The sequence below is a fragment of the Cygnus olor genome, chromosome 1 (assembly GCF_009769625.2).
Source record: "Cygnus olor isolate bCygOlo1 chromosome 1, bCygOlo1.pri.v2, whole genome shotgun sequence".
NCBI classification, from domain to species: domain Eukaryota; kingdom Metazoa; phylum Chordata; class Aves; order Anseriformes; family Anatidae; genus Cygnus; species Cygnus olor.
The window spans coordinates 148,911,544-148,933,766 of NC_049169.1; the positions used below are offsets into that span (position 1 = coordinate 148,911,544).

Sequence of the window (22,223 nt, forward strand, 5' to 3'; positions counted from 1 at the left end):
CAGTTCTGAATAACATGTTAGTTGTTTAGAAGGCATGGTGTGAATGTTCTCCCATATGTAGAATCAGAGAATCATAGAATATACCAAGTTGGAAGGGACCCATAAGTATCATTGAGTCCAACTCCAACCTGGTCTACTGGGGACTGATGGGGTCCACCTATCAGAGAAGCAGAACAGCATCTTCAGTCATAGAATTGCCAAGCTAGTGAGGAGGGCTTTAAACTAGTGTTGCCAGGGGAGGGGAACTTCAGTCAGTCCTGCTCCTCCCACTTTGACACCAGTGTCAGTGATAGGTACTCAGAGCCTGGAGAAGGGTCAGCAGGAAAGCACCTGAAGAGCAGCGCAAAGGAAGTCCAGCCATGCCAGCCAGTAACTCAGTTTCATTAGGGGCCCAACTTAAGTGTCTCTATGCTGACTCATGTAGCATGGGAAATAAACAAGAGGAGTTAGAGATGTATGTACACCTGGAGGGCTATGACCTCATTGGCATTACGGAGATGTGGTGGGATGGCTCCCATGACTGGAGTGTTGGAACAGAAGGATATAGGCACAGTGGGATAAAGCCCTGGAGGGAAAGGGGCCCAAGAAAGCTGGTTAATATTCAAGGATCATCTCCTCCAAGCTCAGGAGTGATAAATCCCAACAAAGAGGAAGTCAGACAAAAAATCCAGGAGACCTGCATGGATGAACAAGGAGCTCCTGGCCAAACTCAGACAGAGAAAGGAGACCTACAGACAGTGGAAGCAAGGATAGAGAGCCTGAGAAGAATACAGAGAAATTTGCTGAGCAGCCAGGGATCAGGTTGGAAAGCTGAAGCCTAATTGAATTAAATTTGTCCAGGGACATCAAGGCAACAAGAAAGGCCTCTATAGGTACATCAGTGATGAAAGGAAGACTGGGGAAATTGTGGTCCCTCTCCATAAGGAAATGGGAGACCTAGTTACCTGGGATATGGAGAAGGTTCAGTTACTCTATAACTATTTTGCCTCAGTCTTCACCAGCAAGAGCTTCAGACATGTAAACCAAGCACCAGAAGGCAAAAGCAGAGACTGGGGGAATGAAAAACAGCCCACTGTAGGAGAAGGTCAGCTATGAAAACATCTAAGGAACCTGGAGATGCAAAAGTCCATGGGACCTAATTAGATGCATCCATGGGTCCTGAGGGAACTCTTGGGTGAGGTTGCTAAGCCACTGTCCATCATATTTGAGCAGTTGTGGCAGTTCAGGAAGAGGGGAAACATCAAGCTCATTTTTAAAAAGGGAAAAAATGAAGGCTTAGGGAACTACAGGCCAGTGGATCTCACCTCTGTGCCCAGCAAGATCACGGAGTAGGTCCTCCTGGAAACTATACTAAGGCACATGGAAAATAGAGAAGTGATTGCTGACAGCCAACAAGGCTTTATTAAGAGTGAATTGTGTCTGACAAATCTGATGGCCTTCTACAATGTGGTTACAGCATTGTTGGATAGGGGAAGAGCAACTGACATCATCAGCCTGGACTTCTGCAAAGCTTTTGACACTGCCCTGCATATCCTTGTCTCTAAATTGGAAAGATGTGAAGTACGGACACCTCAGTGGGTCAGGAATTGGCTGGATGGTTGCACTCAAAGAGTTGCAGCCAATGGCTCAATGTCCAAATGGAGATCAGTAACAAGTGGAATTCCTCATTGGTTGGTACTGGGACAGATGCTATTTAACATCTTTGTCGGTGACATGGACAGTGGGATGGAGTGCACCCTCAGCAAATTTACCAGACACCAAGCTGAGTGGTTTGGTCGACATGGTGGAGGGAAGGGGAGCCATCCAGAGGGACACAGACAAGCTTGAGAAGTGGGCCTGTGTGAACCTCATGAAGTTCAATAAGGCCAAATGCAAGGTCCTGCACCTGGGCTGGGGCAATCCCAAGCACAAATACAGGCTGAGCGAAGAATGAATTGAGAGCAGCTCTGAGGAGAAGGATCTGGGGGTGTTGGTTGATGAGAAGCTCAACATGAGCCAACAGTGTGCACCTGCAGCCCAGAAAGCCAACCATATCATGGGCTGCATCAAGACAAGCATGGTCAGCAGGTTAAGGGAGGTGATTCTCCCACTCTGTTCTGCTCTCGTGAGACACCACCTGGAGTGATGCATTCATCTCTGAGCCTCCAGCACAAGAAGGACGTGGACCTAGTAGAGTGAGTTGAGCGGAGGGCCAAGAGGATGATCAGAGTGCTGGAACACCTCTTCTATGAAGAGAGGCTGATGGAGTTGGGGTTGTTCAGCCTGGAGAAAAGAAGGTTCTGGGGAGACCTTATAGCAGTCTTCCAGTACCTAAAGGGGTTCTACAGGAAAGCTGGAGAGGGACATTTTAACAGGGAGTGTAGTGACAGGACAAGGAGTAATGGATTTAAACTAAAAGAGGACAGGTTTAGATTCTGTTTGACTAAAGTATAACTTATTTATCTTTAAGCTATGCTTTACATTTAAATTTATTGCTTTTTATAATATGAAGGGTTTTTAAATATGTATCTGAACAGAAGCATCATAATGTGTCACAGACATAGAAATTTGGAAATTGAGAGGACCATCTGGATAGGATCAAAGCAATCTAGCTTCCAGATCAGATCTAAGCAAGCAATGAAATCTAGTCAAAAATGTCTAATGAGTTCTCTTTCCTTTTGTAGTTGGAAAATGCTAATATTGAAATCTCAGAAATAATTCCTCAGAAGGAGAAATGTCATGCAGTATGTTGGAATTCTCTGATGCAATGATGTCACTGCTGGCTGGATTATTCTTGGCAGACACTATTTACTTCGTGCAAATCGGAGCATTCAAAACTTCTGGTGTACTGCATCCACCTCTCTGATTTATTCTTCTAGCTCATGTTCTTTTCTTCAGGCACAAGCTTAAACAGAAATCTACATTTAAAAGGACCATAGTTTATAGTAATATAGAAAGAAAAAGAGGAAAAGAACGTATAACAAAAATCTGTTTTGTTTCTGAGTCTTTCCAAAATACTTGTGACAAGAAATATATCAGTCAGAGCAATTTCTTTTGATGGTATCTGGAAGATGCAGAATACTATGATTCCATGGCTCTTTCTGTATGAAATAAACCAAGAAGTGGGCCAAGAAAGACCACCTGCCACAGATACATTTCCAGCTCCAAGCATGACAAATCCTCACAGTGTTGGGGTGAGATGTGCAAATGAAACAACTTCTTTTGCATGCCGGTTCCTCTGCTAAAGAAATGCAAGTACTCATGCAGAAACCATGGCATTCTCTGAGTTAGCTGGTGATCTAGCATAACGAACCATGCTTATATAGATACAGTCTTTATGACTTCAATTCTAGTATAAGAACATGCTTGAATTTTCCTTTTTTTTCCACCAAAGCTGTTTCTGCACAAAATGAATGATGCTCATGCTGTCATTCCTTTTTCTTTCAGTATGATTCATCTGAGCAGGATACATAGTATCTATCTATAGTTATGTCTCCATTAACATAATCTCAGTCAAATGAGTAGCCTTAAGTCTTGCGTCAAAATTAGTAACACACACTTCCTACAGATATAACTGCGTGCTGATCATTAAAATTATATGTACATGAATAAAAGTATCCTGTTACAAAGCAAAGAGATTGTTTTTATATGACCTTCATGAGTGATAGTATGTCTGTATGGAAAATGCTCTGATACCAAAATAAATAAAAATCCAAGATCCTCCGTATGGACTAAGGTTTCTGCTGGTCGAATATAGGAAAGTGCAGGGAAAAGTTGGGGAATGGAGATCCAGAGCTGAGAATGTTAAGTGAAATGTGAAAATTAAAGCAAGCTTTGAGCCAGTAATGAAAGGTTAACCTCAGAAATATAATTACCAAACATTCAAGTAGTACAGGGTAATGATGCCTGCAAATTGAACTATAAAGGCAGACGAGGAGAAGGAGAGTCTTGGTGGTTTGTAGGATAAAGGTATCTTTTTAATTTCTTTTCCTGAATTCTGTATCCACATAAAAGAATGAAATGATCTTTTTCTCTGTAACCTTCCAAGGTTAAAGTAGCCAGCTTTCCAGGGTTTCTGGTAAGAATGATGTTTGTAACCTTCTTACTAAGCAGAGTGAGTGGTTAGTTCCAAGAGGCCAAGATAGATACAATGGCTACAATAGACTGTGGTGAAGCACAATAGTGAAGCTTTCTTATTTCAGTGCCAAAGCTCTGACTGAATTTATCTAAATGTTCAGCAACTGTCATGAACAGTGGTTCTACATTTAATTGATTATTAAATATGTAACTGTAAATTCAAACCCTAAATACAATTGCTGAATTGAAATAAAGAGGAAATTTAATTTTACATTAAGGAACAAGTTGAATGCAGTTTTGACTGTGGAGTTGCCTTCAATTTATTTATAATTCAGTAAGTGCAGAAGAACTATTTAAATAGTTTTTGATTGTCAATTTTTATATATAAGCTTTGATATCAAAGGAAGTCTGAGTTTTCCTATAACAAGAAAGGCAGGAAATACAGTTGGAACAGTAAGTAAGCCTCAGTGGAATCAAAGCATTAAGCATTCTCTGTCTCTTCAATTACTGCTAATAGTTTGAGCTACTGCAGTAACAGAACAGATCACATCATGACTTACTTTGCAAGGTACTTCTAGTACATTACCACATTAACAAACTTGTGCACACAAAAAAACAAAAGATGGGTCTCAGAAAATATGATACTAGCAATAAGACTGCTTTATGATATTTGCAATAAATGATGACAAATTCCAAAATATAAGAGAATTTCTTTAAAAACATGAAACACATTACTTGTTGTGTTAATAAATAATAAAATGAATCATTTTTGAGGGCTGGTACCCTGCTTTATGTGTCTGACTGCAAATTTGTAAAAAAAAAAAAAAAAGCATTATTTCATAGAATCTTAGAATCACGGAATCATAGAATCATAGAATGGTTCAGGTTAGAAGAGACCTTAAAGATCAACTAGTTCCAATCCCCCTGCCATGGGCAGGGATGCCACTCACTCGATCAGGCTGACCAAGGCCCTATTCAACCTGGCCTTGAACACCTCCAGGAATGGGGAATCCACAACCTCTCCGGGTAACCTGTTCCAGTGCCTCACCATCTTCTGAGCGAATAATTTCCTCCTAATATTTAATCTAATTTTCTTTTAGTTTAAGACCATTCCCCTTGTCCTATCATTATCTACTTGAGTAAAAAGTCCCTCTCCATTCTTTTTAAAAGCTCCCTTTAAGTACTGAAAGGCTGCAATGAGCTCACCCCAGAGCTTTCTCTTCTCCAGGCTGAACATCCCCAGCTCTCCCAGCCTTTCTTCACAGGTGCTCCAGCCCTCTGATCATCTTTGTGGCTCCCCTCTGGACTTGGTCCAACAGGTCCACATCCTTCTTGTCCTGGGAGCCCCAAACCTGAATGCAGTACTCCAGGTGGGACCTCACAAGGGCAGAGCAAAGGGGAACAATCACCTTTCTTGACCTGCTGGTTACTCCTCTGTTGATGCAGACCAGGATGCAATTGGCCTTATGGGCTGTAAGCACACACTGCTGGCTCATGTCGAGCCTTTTGTCCACCAGAACCCACAAGTCTTTCTCTGCAAGGCTGCTCTCAATGAGTTCTTCTCCCAGTCTGTACTCCTGTCCAGGATTGTCCTGGACCAAGTGCAGAAACTCACATTTGGACTTGTTGAATCTCATTAGGTTCACATGATCCCACTTCTCCAGCCTGTCCAGGTCCCTTTGAATGGCATCTCTTCTTTCTTTGGTATCAACTGCACCACTCAGTTTGGTTTCACCTGCAAACTTGCTGAGGGTGCACTCAATCCCATCATCTATGTCACTGATGAAGATACTGAAAAGCACTGGTCCCAAGACAGACCCCTGAGGGACTCCACTTGTCACCAGCCTCCACCTGGACACAGAACGTTTGACCACTACTCTCTTGGTGCAGCCATCAAGCCAATTCCTTATCCACTGGATGGTCCCACTGGATGGTCCACCCTTCAAATCCATATCTTTCCAGTTTAGAGATTAGGATGTCATGTGGAACCATGTCAAAAGCTTTACAGAAGTCCAAGGAGATGACATCTGTCAATCTTAACTTGTCGACTGATGGAGCCATTCCCTCAAAGAAGGCCACCAGATTGGTCAGGATTTGCCCTTGGTGAAACCATGCTGGCTGCCTTGGATCACCTCCATGTCTTGCATGTACCTTAACATTGCCTCCAGGAAGATCCATTACATGATCTTCCCAGGCACAGAGGTGAGGCTCACTGCTCTGTAGTTCCCCAGGTCTTCCTTTCTACCCTTTTTTAAAGTGGGAGTGATGTTTCCTTTTTTTCCAGTCACCAGTGACTTTGCCTGACTGCCATGATTTTTCAAATATGGTGGAGAGTGGCTTGGCAACTACATCAGCCAATTCCTTCAGGACCCTGGGATGCATGTCATCAGGCCCCATAGACTTGTAGTTGTTAAGTTGTGTCAGAAAATCCCAAACTTGCTTTTTACTGTGGGAGGGACTCTGCTGCTCCAGCCCCCACCTAGAGGTCTGGGGACACGAGAGATGTGGGGAACCTAACCGCCAGTGAAGACCAAGGCAAAGTAGTTGTTAAATACCTCTGCCTTCTCCATGTCTGTTGTTACCAGTTCTCCATCTTCATTTGTCAGAGGTGGTAAGCTCTCCTCAGTCTTTCTTTTGTGGCCAATGTACCTATAGAACCCCTTCTTGTCATTCTTTGCATCCCTCGCCAAATTTAGCTTTGTCAGTGCCTTGGCTTTCCTGATCCCATCCCTGCACATCTGGACAGCATTTCTGTACTCCTCCCAGGACACATGACCCTGCTTCCACTGTCTGTACATTTCCTTCTTTTGCCTAAGTTTGACCAGCAGTTCCTTTTTAAGCCATGCTGGTTTCCTACCTTCCCTGATTGATTTGTTACATATGGGAATAGAGAGCTCCTCTGCTCTAAGAAAAATATCCTTAAAGAGTTGCCAGTTCTGATCAGATCCTCTGTCCCTAAGGACAGTATGCCGTGGTATCTCATCCACTAATTCTTTGAACAGCTGGAAGTTCACTTTGCTAAATTTCAGGGTCTTGACTATGCTCTTAGCCAGGCCCATATACCTCAAGATCACAAACTCAACCAGGGTGTGGTCACTGCAATCCAGGCTTCCTCCAGTCTTAATCTCTTTAATGAGCTCTTCTGCACTGGTGAACACCAGATCACCTACAGAGTAAACCCAGACTTTATATGACATCAAATGAACTGTTCTCATTTCTACATCTTCATAAACTTAATTGAAGCCGAAATAAAAGAAACTTTATAAGGAGTCATATATGACATTTTGGGGGATTATTCAGTTATGGAATAAAAAGTGCCAGTCTAGGTTTAACCTGCATTTTAACATGCTCAGCATACCTAATGCATTTTTTTTTGTTTAATTTAAGATCCATATTATGGAAGTAGGACTGAAAGAGTTCAGTTTTATATTATTTTAAGGTGTGCTGGTTTTCTTTATAGGGTATTCACATAATTCAAGCACTATGGATCTAAAAAAGTTATGCCTAAGCTTGTAGGCTTTGCTTTTTGAAAATAATGTGATTGTTGTGATGCTTTAGACAAAATGTAATCCTTGTTACAAAAAGTAGTTTATAAATTATAGCAGTTAAGTAATTGCTTTCAAAATCTTCATCCCAAAATTTCAGCACAGGTTATTTTTTAGTAAAACCTCACAACACCCAAGAGTAAGTAGCTACTACAAAATCTATTCCAACATCAGTTTAAATGGAGAAAAGTTTTTTGTCCATTATATTAGACATTCTTGTATTTGGCCATATGTTAAATGGGTTAAGTTAGGTTCTTTTAGTTTATCAATAAAGAAGATATACGAGAAGTAAACACAACACTCTGGTTTTGTTATTGTCCTATACAGTAATATATACAACATTGACAATTTCCAAAAAGACAGTTGTGTCATTTGGAAAAGACAGAATTCCTCTAACATTATAAAAATATGTAATGAAATCAGGCTAAATAATTCAGTAAAGTTCCAAAGACAGAAATTACCTACTTCTACAGTAAGAAATATCAGGAGATCCAATTACTGCACTGTAAGAAAAGCTTTTTTTTCACCTCTGGGATACACTGAAAAGATCCTCCCAGCTAGAAGAACTCAGCTGAGGAAGGGTAAGCAAGCTCTTCCTGTGAAACTGTTGGATCTGTAGTGGTTTGACAGTCAATACTGTCAGTGTTGTCAGTATACCAATATTTCTTATTTTATGTCTACCTTTTCATAGATTGATTCCATATTATTGGTATGTGCTCACAGATGGAGCAATAATTTCAAGCTCTTTTCAATTTTTGTGAAAATGTCTGGTTTGATTAGTTGTTACTTCATTCACTCAAACAGGAAGAATGCAAATGTCATATTTTGTTGAGGAACTCAATGACTGTTTTTTAGCTTCATTTCTTCCTACAACTATGCTCCCTGTTGAATGATCATGTGATGCTGCTTCCTGTGATCATGTGATCATGTGATGCTGCTTCCTAAACTGCTTCCTGTGATCATGTGATGCTGCTTCCTAAACTATGCATATCCCTAATTATGCAAAATGGCAAGCTTTTTGAGAGAGAAGCTGAAGAGAGTAGATTTTGAGAGCCTGAAGCTAACTGAAAGATCTGGATTTAATAGCTTAGGCTAAGGTATCTAAGCTATGGAATGTTCCTTTGACCTGCCAACTTCTGCCATCTTTTTTTGTGTCTGATGCTTATTTTTTTCTTGTGTTTACCCTACAGGGCTCTATGAAAACTATCCAACCAATGCAGAACCAGAATGCTGTGATGTCAGATGGGGACTATTATCAGATCATCAATCCAAAGGGACTATAAAAACAAGTGGCTCAACAATATGTCACAGGACATCGCTCACAGTTTCATCAGCATCAAGACTGTGTAACAGCAGACTTAAACTGTGTGTTCTTGTATTAATTCTCTTACATACAGTACTTACAGTCTCAGCAACACAGAACTCAACGGGACTGGGCTTTGGAGGCATAGCAACTTTGGAAGATAATTCAACCAATGAGGAATAAAAACAACAAAAAAATGGATTCATCTTATATCATAGAAACACAAGAGGCCCTATTGACTACAGTCAGAAATAGCAATGACTGAGTGCTTTACCTTCAGATCTCTTCTTGAATGACCATTTGGGTAAAAAGAAAATAATGGGCCACTACCCAAACAACAAGGACACAAGAACACAGCTTTTTATTGACTAAAAGGCTGTATGGTGACTTAAATTTCTCACACCATTTTATACACTGTGTTTTAATGTTTGGAGTTTCTTTTTTGTTTGTTTTTTGCACTTGTTAATACAGGATTTTATTTTTGGGACGGTTTCTCAAAGCTAAATTAAGTCTTTTCTCTGTCGATATATTTCTAGTCATTGTGTGTGTTCATCTGATAGTTCTGTCTTTTATGTCCTGTCAGTTTCTATTAGAGGAATGACTGCTATGATTCCATGACATAGCAACAAAATGATAATAATAATAATAAAATAAAATTTAAAAAGAAAAAAGAAAAAAAAAAAAAGAAAAAAAAAAGAAAAAAAAACAAAAAGAACAATGAAATAAAATAAAAATTAAAAAAAAAAGAAAAAAAAGACAAAAAAAAAAGACAAAAAAAATCAAACAAACAAACTTAACTGTCCTCTTACCCATGGGAACCATTCATCTCCTTTCCCTTCCCCATCTCCTCTTACAGAACATACACTTGCTTCTGTTTGTGTAATCACAATGAATGGGCACACAATTCCAGTGTGCCTCTGCCACTGTTGCACAAACCAGTTGACTGAGCAAACCCAAAAGGAGCATGAAGGGGGTTCCTTTTAGCTGAACAAATAAGTGCTCTCCTTACAAGGTGGGATCGGACAGTTAAAAATGTAAAAAATATATAACAAACTGTTGCTCCAATACCCATTTTGAAGAAGTCCAGTCCTTTCTCACTGGTCAGTTGAACAGGAGCAGCCTCTTTTAGACATGCTATGTAAAACCAGTTAAGCTCAGCAAGTTGAGTAGTTGGGAAGCCTTCATATTGGAGGTGAAGGATTGGCATTCATTGTGAATTACATTTTGAGTTTTCCTGCTGTCACATAACCAGCAGTTTTCCATAAGGAATGGGAGCAAAGAGCTTCCAAAATCCAAGTATTTTTGTCTCAACAAAATTACACTAGAAGCCTTTTGGCATCTACAACACATAGTATTTTTGATTTTAATTCCATTGTTTTTCTAAAATCTACATGTTGTTGAAAGTTACTCTAGTTATTAAGGGTGCACAAGAATGTGTTAGCACAGATAAATAAACTATTTTGTTTTATATATGTAGGACAACCATTTTCATAAATGTGCAATAAAACCATAAAGATATACTAGGATATGAATAGTCAAGAGAAAAGATTGTAATCTTCTGCTTTTTCATTGTTTGGAGTGGCTTTTAATTTGTTTATTTTTATTTTTGTGGGAACATTTCACCTGCTGAGTGTATGACAGTTTGCATTTTAAAAAGGCTTTTTAGAGTTTACAGTAGAATCAATGGAAGGAAAAGTTAATAAGGGCTGTTTTTAAAAACTTTACATTCCTTCCTATTCTCTAACTACACTTAGGAAGTGCACTTTAGAGATGTTTGCTGTGTAGCTGGGAGATGAAGGAAAATTATAGGAAATGTTCTCTTAGGAAATAAAATATAGTTATCTACTTTCTAGCTATGAAATACCCCTTGATAAATATTAATGTTGTAAGAACATTTAATCACTGGTGCATAATATGTGTTTTTGTATACACTTTATGGTCTGTTAAATTCTGGAGGAAAAAAAAAAAAAAAAAAAAAGGAGAAGATAACCATGCTGCTTAAGCGGTTCAAGATGCACACGTTAAACTGCAAAAGCTCAAATATTTTCAAAAGTATTTGTTCTGACAGTGTTTTATTATAACCCGGACTGAGGAACCTAAAATGATCTGTGCAAATACAACAACAAAAAGCACCAGCTAATGCAAAATTCTTCAGCACTGGTTTGTTTCTATAATTTCTCCTCTTCCTTCCTTCCATATGGTATATTTTGTTCAATAAAACATGGTGCTTTTCAGTTATTTTATTTTCTGTTAGAGACACATTAATTATATTGAATTGATTCAAAAAGTGGGAAAAATGCAGAAATGTAAACAAAAAAGCCTTAACTAATGGTAGAATATAGACTTTTGAAAGGATAGAGATATTATTGAAAAGTGATGGAGCAATAACTGGGCAGTGCTCTGGTACTGTAAAACAGCTGAGTCACAATACTGAGAAAGCTCTTACTAGGTGAGCTCTTGTTCAACTGACCTCTTAATTCAAGTGTACGTGGTCAGTAAACAGTTTGTTATAACCTTTATCTACCTCTGCTGTGCAAAGGCCATCCAACATCCATTTCTGTGATGTTCCTCATAGATTTCTGTTCACACCATTAATCATTATCATCTGTTTTTATACTGTACCAATACACTAGCAAGTCGGATTCATCCCAAGTGAATTGGCACATGAAGAAGAGTTATTATTTCTGTTTTGCCTCATGGTGAATTAATGTAGAGAGCTATTTTTAAGGCATATGCTTTCCTCTCTCCTGCTCTTCTTCATCCTTCATCCTTATTTTTCTATAAAAATGTTTTCAAGTGGTGTCAGTGAAAAATATGACTGCTTGGCTACACTCAGTCATGTGTCATAGAATATGAGAGACATGAGGAAAAACAGTGACAACATCATTACATGAATAAAGTAGCCAAATTAATGTTGGGCAAAAAGCAGGAAGCAATTGCAGACTTTCAATTATTACTTACATGATGCAGTAAATTCCTCCCCTTCCCACTTGGAGTCAGTGCCTGCAGTTCAATGATCTGTAATTTTTCTCTGTCATCTTTTTTGAGGTTTGTTTCTTTAATTTTTGAAACAAAGAGTCATGTTGTAGAGATGACTGCTGCTGGGGTATATGTTTCCATTTTCACTCCAGCAGTGTGGTATACAGCTTCTCTTGGTGGCATCTGGGACATCAGGAGTAGACCAGGACTCTTCTATGAAGTTAAGCAACACGTAATCATGTATGATGCAAAATTTCATTCCATCCATTCCTCATTCGTAATAGTTTTCCTGGCACAAACTTAAGCATGCTCGATATTGTGCACATATTACTTTTTTGCCAGAATAAATTTGCATCTTGCCACTGCTATAACTGCCATCTTGTTCCATTTCTCCTTGTACTGTATGCCTAATACATACATGATAAAGAACTAGCTTAACAAGCAAGTAATACTAAAATATTTCTGCAAATTATTGATGAGAAAAAAAAAGAAAAAAAATAGAATAATATTTATTTTACAGTCATATGGAAGAGAGATATTTCCCATGTCTTCTATTGTCTTATCTTCTGCAATAGGGAGAATCCAGATTTTGTGCAATATGTTAATACTGCTAAGCCAAATGTCATATAACATAACCAGAGCTATATGTTATTCCTTATTGCATTTGCATTTGGTAATGCATTATATTGATGTTTTTCTTTGATTAAAGAGACAGTATTTTATTTTATTTTTTATTAATTATGGCAGATTAAGGCTGTCCTGCACACCATAATTTAAAGACAAAAACAAACAAAAAGTTAGAATGAAGTATTATTTCTATAAATGATGAAACCAAGCCATCAGCTGCCAAAGAATATGTGGAACAATATATACAAACCAAACACAAGCTTTCAAGAAATTCCTTCTTGAGGGTTAAAAATAATCTTATTCTAAATTATTAAAAGAGAAAGAATGAGAGCTGGATATCAAATAGCAGAGCTGGCAGGTTTCATCTGGTACGTCATGTGACTCTTAGCTTATATAGTTATACTCTTTTATTAAAAAGTGAGGGACAAGGACATTGTCTTCTGCTTTGTGTTTGTTATGATAATGTCCTTTTTGTGAATGTTGCCTCCCTGCACAGAAGATATCTGCTCATCATAAGAGCTGAAGACAGCTTATGTACATGCGAACAAGCTTACAGTGAAACCTGTCTTAAGTGACTGCCCGAAGCACAACCAAATCTCATCTGCCAAGCAGAGGTAGCTTAAAGGAAAGTGAAACCAATATACCTTAGGGAATTTCAAGATACATGTGAAGAGCCACCTAAGGAAGATAACTCTGGGGGGGCCTGGTCCTTACTGCAGCTTTCACTGTATGTCTCATTAGTACTATGGCCCTGCAATGAGCTCTGCGCGGGCAGGCTTAGAGCTGGGCTCAATTATGCTGGCTTCAGTTGGCCTTGCTACAAGTACAAGCATGCAACTACAAAAAGTTCTCCGTAGCATATAGGTCTACATTTGGTGTCCCATAGTCTTTACTCAGGAATTGCTCATGGGCGTAGCGCACCAACAAAGGATCACTGGGTTCAACCTTGGTAAAATTAGTCTTGACTAGAGACTGGCAATGATGCATTATGAATGGTTCTGGTTTATTATTGTTGTCTACTGTTTTATTAGTTTGGAGAAAGAGAGTTTCAAAATTTTGCTAGGAGTACAGAGGACAAGCTAGCAGAAATCTTATCAATGCTGAGATGAAATTAAATAGCCTTTCTGTGGTAACGAGAGGCTCTGTTGTCTGACAGTAGCTGTCAGGAAACAACATTATGTTAGAAAAGTTTGGAAAAATTATATGTTCATCTCTGACTATGATAGCTTTCACAAAAATTAGATTTTTGGATGGCAAATAGGACTAGAACACATATCATCTCAACTGAAGGATTCAATTTGCCAACATATTCTGCAACAACTCTGAGCAATCACATTTGCTGAACACTTCTAATTTTTCCAGATTTTTTTTTCAATTGTTAACAAGCTCTATCTGTCCCTGTAGGGATCACAAGAAAGGAGGAACTACTGTGGGTGATGAAATAAAAATAATTAAATAAATAAATAAAAGATTTGAGCCAACTTGAAAAATATATTTCTTCAAAATAGTGATGTAAAAAAGATACATATGTAGGTGTATATCGATATAGTAATAGTTCACTTTTAAGAGACAGAGACACACAAATAAATCTTCACCACAATTATTATGAGTACAGCATACTGTAGAGTGAAAACACCAAAGGATGAGACCTGTAAAAGAAATAGGGCAAAATTACTGCATTCTACTATGGACTGTGAATTTCCAGATAGAATTCCAGCAGCAGAAAGACATTTTGTAATAAGAAAATTAAAAAAAAAAAAAAAAAAGGAGGGGAGGGGGGAGGAAGGGGTATATTTGGTTATTCATTCCATCATCCTGCCTCCTATTATCTTATTCATTATTCTTCTGAACTTTTCATTCAAAACCTTGACTTTTGTGAAAGGTTCTCCAGCAGGGTGTCAGTAGCACAGGAGGCTTTGGCTATGGTTCAGATGGGAGAGTCTCCATTCAAAGTGATGATTTTGCTTCAATTTGAGCCACTAGACTCTTTCTCCTAATGCTACATTCATTTCTGGGACAAATGCACAGTGACTCAGTTTCCACTTTAGAGGGACTGCACTTGCCCTACTCATATCTTCAGTCTCTGCCAGGAGCCCATGAAAAAGATCAGGGGATCTGCTAGTGTACTTTGAGAGAAATGTGTGTCGAATTCCCCAGACAACTGAAATAAGATTAAAACAATATGCAGGCTTTGCAACCAGCCCTCCAGGTAAGGATGAAGATTTTACCACCAGTATATGTCCTTTCACTATTCTCTCACCAAGAATTAGCTCATCAGAAGGGACAGCAATTTGACAACAAATCACTGTTGAATCTCTCTGCAGCAATTCAGATGGTTCTGCTCCCTGCTGCCCCTCCATGTGCTTTTGCTGGGATTTATTGTTTTGAACTAGGATCAGCAGAAGGGAAGACATGATGTCCCAAGTGCAAAATGAGGAGCACTTGTGAAGACAAGATTGCCAACAGGCAATTTTTAGCAACAGGCAAGATTTGTCACACAGGCATACATACCTTTCTGTTGAGACTGTAACCGTAAAACTGAAGAAACAAAAAGGGTACTTTCTTTTCAGGGGGATAAAGCAGGTGGCAGAGAGAAATGATGTCTTAAAACACTGCTGCAGGATTTATTTAAATATCTCTTTAGTCAGACAATACTGAGCATCACAGCACCAAACTCATGTATCTTATAACCAGTGAATCTAAATTTCTAAATTAAGCAATCTGGAAGAAGTGTGATACACAATAAGAGTTGCTGATTTAAGAAGGGGAAGTTACTGAGGAATGTCTCACCTAAGCTAGTGGTCTTAGAACAGTTTTACTTTAGTCCTGCCTTCTCACAACTGTGCTCTAATATCAAGGAAGCACCTATCTTCAACAGGGATTCACATTTCTGAAATGTTTGTGGGTTTTGTTTTGTTTTTCTTTATTTGGGCTTCTACACCAACTCTTTAGCACAAAATACAGATGGAGGATGAAGTGATAACACCATGACAGCTGAAAAGCAGTGAATGAGTTTCACCTGGATGAACATCAGTGCTAATCATCTGGTTACCCTTTAATGAAAGGAAGAGAGAAAAAAAATATAATTTTATCTGTTCATTTTTTGATGTTTCTCCAGTAGACTCAAATTCAAGAATTATTAATTGGCCAGCAAAAATATGCAAGGTCTGGTTACTGCACTCATGTGGGAGAGAGATACTCTTTTTCCTCTTCTGAGGAATTTTGACAGATTATAAATTAAGCAGGCAATAACCTAGTAACATTACATAATTTTTACATCATTGATTATAATTTGCAGAGGGAATACAGGATTTCAACCAAGTATACTCACTTCTAATCATTTTATTTGATGGTGATGAGCACTTAGCACCTTATTGGATAATATACTACAAGCTCCTCTGTAGTACTGGTACTTAAATATTGTCGGGTACTAATCAGCTTGCTAGGAAAACTACTGAAATAAAAGCAGAGCAACTATATCCATTGGAAGATATCAAGCCAGTGAACAATGGGAAAAAGTCACTAGATCTTGTGGGTTTTGGAGAAGGCAGTAAAAGCAAAGAAAAAAAGGTCTTTTCTTTCTTTCATTCCTTCCCTCCCTCCCTCCACCTTTTTGTTTCTCTGACGGAGCATCAGAGTCACCAGTCTGACCTAGGACATATTTGAGCCTTAGAAGAGAAGCTTTCTGAAAAATTAAATGCATTTGATAAGGTGCAAAGCTCTCCTACAATTATATTTTGCTACATGTGCGGATTTTTATTTTTTTTCATTAACAGAGAGATGTTGTTGTCCCACCAGTTTTCTATCCATCACTAGTCCACAGATCCACTGAGTGCATTGGGACTCTTGTTTTTCATTTAGATGGAACTAGAATTAATGCCATGGAAGAAAACCTGCCAATTTCAGTGCAAGTTTTTCCACTGACATCAAGGAGGTTTTGGAAAGCCCAAAGTCCTTTTGAACACTTATAAACTCACATGGCTAAGGTAAATAAGCATGTGAACAGCTGAAAGATTGAAATGTTCCAAAGGTTTGTCCAAGCGGTTAGTCAAATAATTAGCTGCATCTCTATGCAAAAGTCATGTTGAGCCAAAGCTTTGAGCTTTGATTTGATAGACCTTTCTTTTTCTTAAATCTAACAAGCTTCATTCAGGGTTTGAATATGCAAAAACTTACACAGGATTATAAATATAAGTAGAAATATATATATATATTAAAAAAATTTAACTCCTACAAATGAAAATTAAATTTAAAAAATATAATTGCATTTTTTAATAATTAGCCCTTAACGGCAATTAATTTATGTAGTTCTACAGAAGCTGCTTGGTTTTATTTGATTTTTTTTTGTTTGTTTGTTTTTGTTTGTTTAAAAACTGATTTTTGGCCTTTTTAAGATTCATATTGAACTATGCAGCTACAAATTACATGCTTATGTAACCAGATTTGCAATTAAAATTATTCTACTATTCTGTTATTCCCAAACTGTATGAACAGAAAGCTCATGTTAAAAGCAAGTTTAATCAACTGTGTTTAACCTTGTTTTCTTTTTCTTTCTTTCTTTTATTTTTTCTTTCTTCAAAGTTAAGGACTGGATTTTATTTCAAATGGGCTAAAATGGCATAAGTGTTTTTTAACTATATGGAATGTCCTATGATTCTTAGCATTGAAAAGAGGGCTAAGTGGTCCTGACAGAAAAAAAAATATATATATATATATCTGTAAATTGTAATAATATATTAAATATTGTATTATTATAGCAACTTTAGTTAAACAAGTAATACTATCTTTAATTTTTTACAGAGAACTTTGATGAAATAATTTATTACGATGACTCAGAAAAAAAAATGTTTTCAAAATGACAGGAGAAACTGTTAAAGATTGTGAAAAAAAATACTAAAAATAATGCTCTACTGAGAATAAATTTGAAGATGCAAACAGTGAGTCTGACTCTTTGGGTACTAAGGACTTCTGAATAAACTGAAACCCAAGGTGTTGGGGGGCAACAGTGATTTTAAATAATGATCACACTTAAACAACTTTATTTTTTCCTCAAAAGAAAAACAAATGAACACACACACACAAAATAGATTTTGTGTTATGACCTTAACTACAGCTACTTGTTTCATAAAATACTTCTGACAAAATATAAAGATTGACGTAATATCCTCATATATCCTCATAATATCTGTACTGTGTAACATAGCAGCTGTTCATCTCAGATTGCTTAAGAAGGGAATAACACTAGAAGAAATGGAAAACAATGCCCACGAAAGAAAAGAATTTAATTTTTAGATCATGTATGTGTGAAATGTGAAAAATATATTTTTATTACCTATGAGATATTCAACAGTTTACAACCAAGATCTAAATTAAAAAGTGGTATTAGATATTTGTCTGCCTGCTCACACAAAGATTTGTTATTCTCAGACAGGATGGATGGATAACAGAACAACAGGTCAAAGAGGTAAGTACAGAGACATTTTCAAGTCAGATTTCAAATGTTTCAGGAATTATTTTGGATGACAGCAAATGATGGCAACATATCTGTGGACATCAGCACTGACACTCCTGATAAGATGAGCCAAAATACAGTAAAGTAGTCTTAAGTTGTCGTACTATATCAAACAACAGATGAAAACTGAAACGTATTTGTAGCAATCCAAGCTGTAAATATTATGCAGAAATAAGCCAGAAGCCTCACAGTTTCCCCATGGTCTGGTACCTGTAGGTATGAGATCTCTATTCACACCTTCACAGCCACTCGCATTTTTGACCTAATCGCTTGCTCATACAGGTAGATGCATACAATGCATAAAAGATATCTACCACATTTATTTATTTCAACATAGTTTTATTACAAACTGCCTTTTCATGTAAAAATGCTCTGAGGTCAGACTTTTCCTGCCATTAATAGCTTTGGATGTTGTGAATGAGAGTAGTTTCACCTGCTGACTAGATTAAAATCAGTGGACCAGCAGTGTCTTCCTACTTCTAAAGAGAGGTGAGGCCTTGACTTTATTTCCAACCTGTGCTCAAATTCTCCCTGGCTGCAACAGAGAGCAAAGTTTCATTTTATGTGTGTTTCATCAGGTAAAAATGAATGCCAGTTAAGTATACCTCCTATTTTAAGACAACCTTTTGGAACATAAAAATAAGTACTTTCTCTGACTGCTCATTATTCATGTGGGGATGAGAAGAAAGAAATAGAGAATGTTTAAGTAAAACCAAAACGCTTTAAGCTCTTGATATACATGTAAGGTTATTTCAAGAACTCTGCCTTGGTTGGTTGGTTGGTTGGTTGTTGTTTTGTTTGTTTGTTTGTTTTCTTTTGTTTCATTTTGCTTGGTTGTTTGGTTGTTTTTTGTTTTTAATGTATTTTCTATCTTAGTTTAGGGCTCAGTTTTTCTACTTTCCTTAATAAGCTTCATGAGACTACACTAGTTTATACTCTAGTCTAAAGGTAAATGCATTTACCAGGCCTATAAGGTAAAGACCTTTTCAACCACACTTCTGTCTGCTTAGTTTATCCAGTCCTCATCCATGCCCTCTTGCTTTCTGCTGCCTTCTGCTTAATATCTCCTGAGCATTTGTACTCTTAGAAATCTTTGTTTCCAGAAAGAGAGTACATATCTTCATGTCAGTTGCATAGATGTTTTCATACTATCATTTTAATCTAAGAATAATTAAATAAAGATTATCAGGCAAGTTTTATCACAGTGACCATTAAATTTGAATAATATGCATAATTAGCCATTTAACTTAAGCTGTTCTTCAGATACTTCAGAGAGGCCTTGGCTTCCTTGGAAGATTTTGTAAAATTTACCAGGAGCAAAGCTGTACTCCACATAGAATTCTCTGGATTGGCTATGGGATTTTTGTTTTCCTTTTTTGTTTTTGTTTTTATTTTTGAGTGGAAGCTTTCATACCCAGTAAATAAATCAGGTCCTCTAAGAAAAACTAAATTCAGAAGAAAATATTGATTTCAGAAATATTTAAAACTGGAGCTACAGCTGAATGAAGTACGGAGATGTATTCTGAGACACTAGAAAAACTACTAGGCATAGACACACAGTTCTGTAATTTAATTATGCAATTTATGTAGCAATGAAAAGGCAAGTGAAAACTTGTGTGTGGCTTCTTAGCAAGTGATAGGCTGGTATGTAAGAACAAAATTTCCTGAACAAATTAAAAGCCAGTTAAAAAAAAAATATATATATATATATATATATATATATTTAAATTATTTATAATTTTGATGGATTTATTTTTATTCATTTCCCCCACCATTTTATAAATATGTTCTGCCATGAATGCTTTGGAAAATAACTTCTCTTTGTAAAGTGACCAATCCTTTTGTCCTTGATAATAAATTGCTTTGATATTACATTCCTTATTAAAAAATAATTAAAAATTAAAAATTAAAAAAATCTGCATATTACTTAAGAAAATATAATTCATGTTGCATCTCTACAGGAAATCAGTGAAGCTACCAGTATATTACCCTTATTTTATAAGACAGCAAGAAATTCATTTTTGGAAGGAAAAATAAAAAAAAGAAAGAAAGAAAAAAAAAAAACAATATTAAATGAACTCAGCAAAGATATTTTAGTGCTACTGTATGAACTGGGTTTAACCATTATCACGGAATCATAACAAACTTATTTTTGTATGATCCAAATGATACAATATAGAAAATAAATATTTATTGTTAAAATGAACTTTATTATACATGCCATTCCAGTCACACAGGGAAAACAGTATCAAACTCACATCAAGTATGTCTTCTTTTTATAAGCAAGAATAACAAATGTATTTCCTCTCTTTATAGTCAAGACTGATCAAGAGGGCAGATAAATTTGGTTGCTTCATATCCTTATTCTCCTCCAAGACTCAGCTCCTTGATGTAATACATTTCACATCACCCATCACATCCAGAGACTTCATGACTCATTACCTCCTCATTTCAAAAGGATATTCTCCAGGGACGTGCCTACTCAGGGCACCTGGCCCAGAGAAGAAAAGGAAGAGTCAGACCTTCCATCCACCATGAGACACAGGATTTCCAAATCCCAACTTTTTGCTTTGCATTCACAACTTTTCATCATTAATATACTAATGAACTATGTCTATATATCTAAGCAGTTCTAGCTATTTTCAAATGCAATTAATTTAATTTTCTGTTAGTTAAAGTACAATTAGCCAGTTATTTGAAAGAGTTGGACATTTTCCTGGTAACTTAATAATGCAATATCCTTTAGTTTTCCATTATTGTAAGTCTGGAGAAGCAAGGAGAAGTCCAAGGGCAATCAAAAGGGACTTTAGGGCTTTGGGATGACTGGTTAAAGAATCAGGGCCACAGGTCATGTTTGCCTCTGTCCTTCCGATAAGAGGGATCAATGTTGACAGGCAGACTTGGCTCATCGATACGTGGCTTCGGGACTGGTGCAACCGGCAGAACTTTGGTTTTGTTGATCACGGGAAGATCTACGCAACACCAGGCCTGCTGGCACCAGATAGGATGCACCTCTCTCAGAGGAGTAAAAGGATTTTTGCCCAGGAGTTAACAGGGCTGATAGATAGGGCTTTGAACTAGAGTCAAAGGGGGAAAGGGATAAAACCAGGTCTGCTGGTGATAAGCTATGGGATAGTGTGCCAAAATCAGAGGGACTGTGCCCTAGTGAGGTCCTTTGGTCTGCTCCACAAGGTGTTAAGTACAATGAGGTGCATTTGAAGTGCTTCTACACCAATACACACAGCATGAGGAATAAATTAGAGGAGCTAGAAGTGTTGGCCCAGTCCCAGAGCTACAATATCATAAGCAAAACCTGGTGGGATGAGTCCTGTGACTGGTGTGTTGCAATAGACATTTACAGGCTCCTCAGGAGGGACAGGCAGGGTAGGCGAGGCTGTGGGGTGGCTCTGTATGTGGAGGAGAGGCTGGACTGTATGGAGCTTGCAGTTGGCGATGAGAGCCTCTGGGTAAAGATTAAGGGACAAACAAATAAAGGGGATGTCATCGTGGGAGTCTATTACAGACCACCCGGCCAGGATGATGACACTGATGAATTATTCTTTAAGGAACTAAGAGATACCTCAAGGTCAACTGCCCTTGTCCTTAAGACTTCAATCAGGGCTCCATTTTAGGGCCAGTTTCTTTCAATGTTTTCATAAACAATTTGGATGTAGGACTCGAAGGTGTCTGAGTAAATTTGTTGATGATACTAAACTGGGAGGAGTTGTGGACTCTGTTGAAGGTGGAAAGCCCTTGCAGAGAGATCTGGACAGACTGGAGAGCTGGGAGATCACCAACTGCATGAAGTTTAACAAGAGCAAGTGCTGGGTCCTGCACCTGGGACGGGGCAACCCTGGCTATACATACAGACTGGGCAACAAGACGCTGGAGAGCAACCCCGCAGAGAGGGATCTGGGGGTTGTGGTTGACAGCAAGTTGAATATGAGCCAGCAGTGTGCCCTGGCAGCCAGGAGGGCCAACCGTATCCTAGGGTGCATCAAGCACGGCATTGCTAGTCAGTCGAGGAAAGGGATTGTCCCGCTCTACTCTGCGCTGGTGTGGCCTCACCTCGAGTACTGTGTGCAGTTCTGGGCACCACAGTACAAAAAGGACATGAAACTATTGGAGACTGTCCAGAGAAGGGCTACTAAGATGGTGAAGAGCCTAGAGGGGAAGACGTATGAGGGGTGGCTGAGGTCAC

At 38.0% G+C, this 22,223-nt stretch overlaps 1 protein-coding gene across 1 annotated transcript in view; it reads left to right on the top strand.

Annotated features, from left to right (window-relative positions):
• Positions 1-9,584, top strand: part of FAM155A (family with sequence similarity 155 member A) — a 521,166-nt gene extending 511,582 nt beyond the window's left edge. The window contains exon 3 of the mRNA XM_040537523.1: positions 8,792-9,584. Coding sequence (XP_040393457.1) covers positions 8,792-9,087 — 296 coding nt within the window. The 3' untranslated portion in view covers positions 9,088-9,584. The remainder of the gene's footprint in view (positions 1-8,791) is intronic.
• Positions 9,585-22,223: the final 12,639 nt, after the last annotated feature.